This window comes from Sinohyriopsis cumingii, chromosome 4, assembly GCF_028554795.1.
Source record: "Sinohyriopsis cumingii isolate HCF-2022 chromosome 4, ASM2855479v2, whole genome shotgun sequence".
Lineage (NCBI taxonomy): Eukaryota > Metazoa > Mollusca > Bivalvia > Unionida > Unionidae > Sinohyriopsis > Sinohyriopsis cumingii.
This window is the reverse complement of record NC_142964.1, coordinates 40,272,099-40,279,375: the sequence shown is the minus strand read 5'-3', so window position 1 is coordinate 40,279,375 and position 7,277 is coordinate 40,272,099. Positions and strand designations below refer to the sequence as shown.

The window sequence follows — 7,277 nt, the reverse complement described above, 5'->3', positions numbered from 1 at the left end:
ATCGATACTGCAATGAATAATTTATGAGTTCCTGGATACTGCAAAACCTTCTGTCAAGAATAGTGTGTGCTAACGCATCGGTGCTTATTAGCAAGTGCAGAAAAATTAAATGATAAAGCAAGAGTAAAAGTATGACAATTTTGTCGATCGATCGAGAGTTCTCTGGGGCATAAACTAATATACATGTACTGCGAGAAACGTGATTAGACAATTCTAGTATTTGGGTCTCGTTAAAATCAAACTGATCTGAATGGCTTTTTCTTTTAGTCAGTTCAAAATTTTGATCGGAGATGGATTAAGCAGCCAAGTAAAAAAAACAATTCCGCATGGGCAAAAATATCCGACCGGACTATTTAGCGGCTAGATAATACTGCGTAAGAGACCGGCAAGATAATCCGAGGTATGCCAATTGAACGAACTACGAAGAGTGCAAAACAACCGTCAAAGTTTAGAATTTTCTCTCGGATTTTAAGGGTTGGAATATGTTGCTACAAAGAAGTAGAAGAAAAGGATAAAATAACATGAATCATAAAGGTCGCTTGATTTTCTTTGATCTTCTTGCATGAAAATCTTGTTTCACGCAATATCATTGTGTGCAAAGAACGATAACTTTTCTGTTGAGTGCGAAACGTACAATGCTGTCGGGCATTTCTGCGCACCTAAGGATTCCGTCTCCAATATTGAAGCAAAACGCTTACCGAATTCGACAGATTGACGAAAATAAAATACTGCAATGCATACCATTTGAAAAGAGGCAGTTGTCACCAGAATATTCTGTTCAAATTAATATTAATTTTGAACACACGGGATACCACCCCTTGTTTTCATGACTCGCAATATGTCGGCCTATTCTGCGCACAACTTTGAAAAGATGTAATATTTATCCATAGGGCTATAGAAATGAAGTACATTACTTTCAACTGTTTCTGGCAGCATTTCAGTTGAGTAATTAGATCACGTTTATAGCTGGTCCAACAATGTAAGACATAGCACATGTTGTTTTTTAGTGTTATGTCTTACTATCGAAATAACGGCCTTGTATAGCGTCGTCGACATCGGAATGACTAATCAAAGTTTCAGGAACATCTCACACACTTGGCAGCTTATATCGACACTTCTGCTAATTTATGTAACTAATATACTTACTGTGCTGTCTTTATCCTGCTGGAATGAAAAGATGATATTAGCAAATAGACGCATTTTCATGTTCTGTTGACATACATTTGAATTTGTTGCAATGCAATGGTATTTGAGGTATGCCGAAGTAAGTTCAAGTAGTTTCATGTTGGGGATATGTTTCTTGAACGAAATGAACCATTGCTTACAGTTCCAATAGGCATAATATATTTTTTTTAATTTCGTTAATTAATAATATTTCAACTTAACCCGATTTTGGCTTTCATCACTTTCCATCCAACTGAAATGTATGCCAATGAAACTTGAAAACAGGTCCATTTCTTGTGAGAATGTGAATTTTTTTGAGAAAAAACTTTTTGTTGGCACTGTTGAAATATTAGTCCTACAATGTAAGACATAGTATATGTTGTTTTCGTTTTAATGCTATGTCTTACTATCCAGATAACGGCCTTGTATAACCTGTTCCAATGTCAGTTGACATCGGAATGAGTAATCAAAGTTTCAGGAATATCTCACACTTGGCCGCCTATGTCGACACTCTTTCACTAATTTATGTGTAATTAATATACTTACTGTGCTGTCTTTATCCTGGCTGAATGAAAATATGACAATAGCAAATGAACGCATTTTCATGTTCTGTTGACATATATTTGAATTTGTTGCAATGCGACGCTAGTCGAGGTATGCCAAAATATGTTTAAGTAGGTTCATATGGTGGATATGTTTCTGGAACGAAATGAAACGTTACTTACAGTTCCAATAGGCAAATTATATTTGCATTCGTTTTGTTAAAGAATAATATTTCAACTTACCCGATTTCGGCATTATTGGCTTTCATTGCTTTCCAGCCAACTTTTATGAGAATTTTAATTAATTAGAGAAAAGACATAAGGGTCAGTAAAATCTGGCAAAAACATTATAACTTTACTTGGTAGAAAAGTGTAATTATTGGTTGCCAGTTGTGTGTGATATTCCTGAAAATTTGACTTTCGTTACACTGTTAATTGACATCAAAGCATGCACCACAATACCATTAGTTAGGCAGTAAGACCCATCACCACCAGAATAAAAATATCGGGTGATGTGTCTTACGTTGTAGGACTGTTAAAATATGTAAATGTATTTTGAAGATGTTAAAATGCCTGCCATAACACGGTGCAATCTAAATCAGATCACCACTGTCCTACATGAGACTGAGATCTGATTTTAATCAAATTGATGCTAAAAGTACATGATTGGGGTTGATTGTAAAACTATTGTACAGTTTCAGTAGCAGCAATTAAAGGAAAAGAGGTCAGGTATAATCCACCATTTCACATATTACTTAATTGGTTGACAACAGCAAGTGCAGTGTGTTTGAAGGCTGCATTGGGTGAGCCCTGAATGCTAATTTGCATAGGTAGGATCAAGAAGAGGAACAACCCATTATAGCTAAATCAAAGAAATGATACATGCGTGTACAAGAACAAAAGTTATTACATATTATGGATTTGAATTTGAATGTTTAAGCCATATGTATTATGTTTTTGTCAAGTTTGTGAACAGCAGCAACGTTTCTTTTAAGTCAGATTTGACTGCGTATATAAAATGATAATTTCCGTTGTGGGAATAGTGTTCAAGTGTAATTCATTTTTTTAAGCTGATTTAGGAAGCAATTAGCTATCAGTAAAGCCCAACAAAAATGAATTTCATGACTCTTGGTTGTCAGAGTTTTACTCCAGGAAAAAAAAAGAAAACAAAAGATTGTGAGGAGGTTCTTTGCACATACTGCAAACAAGATATCAACATATATCAACTCATAATTGAGTTTTCTCAGACCCTTGACACCCAATTTTTGATATTTGGAAATTCATGTTGGGGTGTAGTCATGTGATAGGAATCCAAATGGTGAGATTCAGGTCAAATTTCATCAGTGCTGTAGTTTTGCCTTGTCTCTCAGTGGATTAAAGATACAACAAATGCTCTGCTCACAATTTCTAAGATAATAAATCATATTCCTATCAATTTCATGCAGGTATATCTTAGTGAAAGGTCATCCAGCTAATAAGCAGCTACCTTATGCCAGCACCAAATGGTATTGGTGAATTTAACTTTTTGATAGGCAGTGGACTCAGATTAGTCAACTCAGTTCTAATCAGTATTCACTCAGAGAATCCAGCAGAGAAGATTGAACACCAGGACTATCTGGTCCATAGTGATGAACACTAATGATACTTGCATTACCTTCATACCCCTTTGAACTCTATTAAATTTATATTCGAAATGTAGCTATTGCAATATTGTGTGACAATATTAATAGAAAAAGGGATCTTTTGGACATATGGAAATTGGAATCTGGGCTTGTAGAATTTCAGTTAGGGTTTGTGAGTTTAAGTCACCAGCCCAGGGCTTTTTTAAAAAGCAAATTTTCTTTGAGCACTGATAATGTAGGAGCTATATTCAAGGTATTTTGAAAAATATGTAAGATGTTGACCCTGATATGCATAATGGTTGTACCAGGGGTACAGTTTCTCAATGTATTATGTTTAAATTTTGTGTCAGCATGGTCATTTAGGCTCATTTGCTCTTTAAATCTTAAAATATGTATTGATGTTTTAAGATGTAATTTAAAATTTTGGGGGGACCTTCTGAAGGAATTTAGACGCATGAGGATCTAAATAAAGTGAATAATTTTCATTTATTGATACATGTATGTGTAATCAGATTCTTTAAAAAAACTGCACCCATTACTGAAATAGTGTGTACCAAATGCCTACATGGCCTGTACTTTAATAGTGTCCTGTCATATGTGATTAGCCATATTCAAGAAAATTAACCATTAGTTCAGCCATCTTTGGCATTCCTCAGCTATGATTGTTCTTCAACCAGTTGAAATAGCTGTTAGAAGATTTTGAAAATCATAACCACTTGATTGTGACAGGAAATACTTAAGAAAATGGCACCATAGTAAGTATAGTACAACTAAGGAATAAGACTTTAATCACTACAATAGTGTCAGTACCAGCTATGTGAAATATTCTTGATATTTGGTAATGCCTTGGGAATAGAACTATGTGGCATCCTTTTTTCAAACAGTAAGACATATACCACCAGTCATTACTTTAGCACATCCTTTCAAAGGAACATCTGGCACTTATTCTCAGAGGCTTATGGGAAAGTTACAGTAATATAATTAAGTAATAGTAGACCAATAAATTTAAAAAAAAAAAAACATTTCTCTCATTCATGATTTTAATAACTGAATGATTAGTTGATGCCTGATGATATTATTTCTTTTCATATGAACCTACTAATATTTACTTGTGATTACATGGCTGCCGACCAGCTGATCAGGTGTCCAATCAATTTGCTGACCAGCCCATCAGGTGTCCAATCAATTTGCCAACCAGCCCATCAGGTGTAACAATGTACCTCATGTGAAGTAACTGTAGATTTGTCACTTTTTGCAACCTGTACTACATACACATGGGTGTATGGGGTCATTGAATATTGACAATTATGCAGATTTTAATGATAGGTCTGTCCATTTCACCATGCTTGGGGCACATTCATACCTCAGCAGTCCATGCCACCATCCACATGGTTGACACCTGTACCAGTGAGCAGCCATCAATACATATATTACTAATTTATCCTCTTCCATGCTACCTTCCATGTTTTGAACATACATGGAAGTAGAGCTGGATCAGAATAGCCCACACATTATGGGGAAAAGCCTGGAATTCTTTGAAATTTACTGGGTGTTGCCGTCATCAGAATACTCTCTGCCCTCTACCACCACTCAGGTCTGTATGGTCAAGGCTTCAGTAGACTTGCATGAAGAGGAGAATGCAATCTGTCTTCTACAGTTGTAAAAATTGAAGAGAATGCAGACCATCTGTCCAGCAAGATGTGCATCAGGGAATTCCAAAGCTTTCTTCTATGAAAGTCAATTACCAGCTGCTTTTTAATCTCACTGATACAAGACTCACCTGGTTGCCTTTCATACTAAGACAAGAATTTATTGCTGTAAACATGACTTTCATCTTTTATAAAAATTTATAAAAATATGTTTTACGCTACATCAAAACAGTAACATTGTAGCCCATCATTGACGATGTTGGACTTTGCATTGTTAACAGTTTTCCAGTTTGAGTGTAATTCTAGCTACTGGCATGAAGCTTTTCTTCATTTATGTTTGCTTATGAAAGTTACTTGTAACTTAATACTTAGGGAGGGGCAACTGAAACTTACGACAAAGGAGATTATAATTTGTGTATATCAGTGATACTTGCTAGCAACACACACATGCACAGTGTTATTCAAAATTATTTTCCCACAAATATGATCCCCTATCGCATTAACATTAACAAAATATGTTTACTACCTCCAGAATACATCTGTCCAGAATGAAGAAAATATTTTCCATCTGTATCATTTAGATGAAGGGCAGTAACACTAGTCCATTACCTCCCCTTGTCTAGCGTCATGTGTCATTGTATTTGAGTGTTCGCTCCTGACCTTCAGAATATCCTGCTATCTGTGGATTTCAGTCATCCATCCAGAAATCTGATTTTTAGTCTGTAGTGAGGAATGTGATATAGGTGGTATTATAGCTTTTTATTTTGACAAATTTTGATGTGAACTAGTCAGATTTATTTATTCTGACCATATGCTCCAAAATGATTCATGTCATGATTTTGTGCTCAATTTGTTTTTCACTCACTCAGTTACTATTGAGTTGTTTTTGCAACTTATTAAGACACTGGAGTTGTTAGTACATTCATTTTGTTGTTCATTTCAGACAAATAATGATGATGTCCCAGATGTAAAATGTTAAAGACCAATGAAGACTCACATGGCATGTGCTTTGCCTACACAAAATGCACATTGTTATAGACATACAGTGTATGCATGATATGGTCAGAGAATATTTGGTCAATTATCTTGTTGTAAAGCATTAAAAACAGGAAATGGTAAGATCTCACACTGAGCAGTCAGGCATTTAGAATACCCATCCAAAGATGGAATCAGTTGCTAGTTTAGTGGGAGATGTTGGGTCATCCATACACATACAAAAACACACTTGAAAATTAAATGTTTGATGCAGTCTGCCAATATTGCATCAGCAGAATTGAAGGAGCAAGGCACTGCAATTTTACTGTTCTGCAGATTTATCATCTGGTACAGGAAGCAATGATGCATTTAGTAAATTTGAGGCTGTTTCTGCACACATGTCCATCTCACCTGTTTTATCTGGTTCGATAGTTTCTGTGTTGCTGCTCGCAACTCAGTATAAATGTGCAAATCAGACACATTTACTGTAGACTATGTTCTGGCTGACTCTTTGTCAAGAAAAGGTCAGCACATTTCATACCAAATGGCCCATCCATCAGTCAGTTTTTTGTCAGATTTGCAGGCTTTTGGTATATACAGTGATCAATTTTTGGGGCAACAAGGTGGAATCACAAACTGCCCACTTTCATCTCTCCCCTTCCTTACCCAGAACCTTTCTGCCGTGGATGCACTTTCAATCAGTTGAAGGTGTTGCCAGCTTTTGCCTACCTACCTGCAGTCTTAGTATAAAAAAATAACATAGTAGAGAGGTCCAAACTGCAAATTGGTTCTGATAGGTTTCTCTGATATGACAAGTCCTAGGTCAGTGATCTGCTCAATTTGGTGATAGATTTGCCGAGACAAAACTTCTCAAACAACTACAGTCAGATTCCATCCCAATCTAGACTGACTTATCTTTCTTGCTGGGTTCTTGTTAGGGGAACCTTGTGATGGAAAGAATTTAAACCATTGATTGTGGATAAAGTCTTTGAAGGATTATGAGGGAAAGTGGCTAGTATTTCAGGAATGGTTCAAAGTCAACAAGATCATCCCTTTGAGTGCTTCAATTCTTCAACTGGCTGACTACATTATTTCTCTAGCTTTTACAAGGGTTTCAGCATGGCTCAGTTCAGATCATTTTGAGCTTTTCACCAGAACTTTACTGAAAATTCAATCATACAAAACTTTTTGTAGGGGTGAGTGTGTTTGTGCTCTTTCAGTGGACCCAAACTTTCACAAGTTTAGGTCAGATTGTTCCAGGATCCTAATGATGCCACTAGAATAGGCTACCATCAGCATTCAGTCGGAGCTCTCATGTACTCTCT

The 7,277-nt window shown here is 36.0% G+C and overlaps 1 protein-coding gene across 1 annotated transcript in view; it reads left to right on the top strand.

Annotated features, from left to right (window-relative positions):
* The first annotated feature begins 389 nt into the window (after positions 1 to 389).
* Positions 390 to 7,277, top strand: part of LOC149801026 (DDB1- and CUL4-associated factor 12-like) — a 37,445-nt gene continuing 30,557 nt past the window's right edge. Inside the window, exon 1 of the mRNA XM_089955054.1 lies at positions 390 to 534. Within this exon, the coding sequence (XP_089811180.1) occupies positions 522 to 534 (13 nt within the window). The 5' untranslated portion in view covers positions 390 to 521. The remainder of the gene's footprint in view (positions 535 to 7,277) is intronic.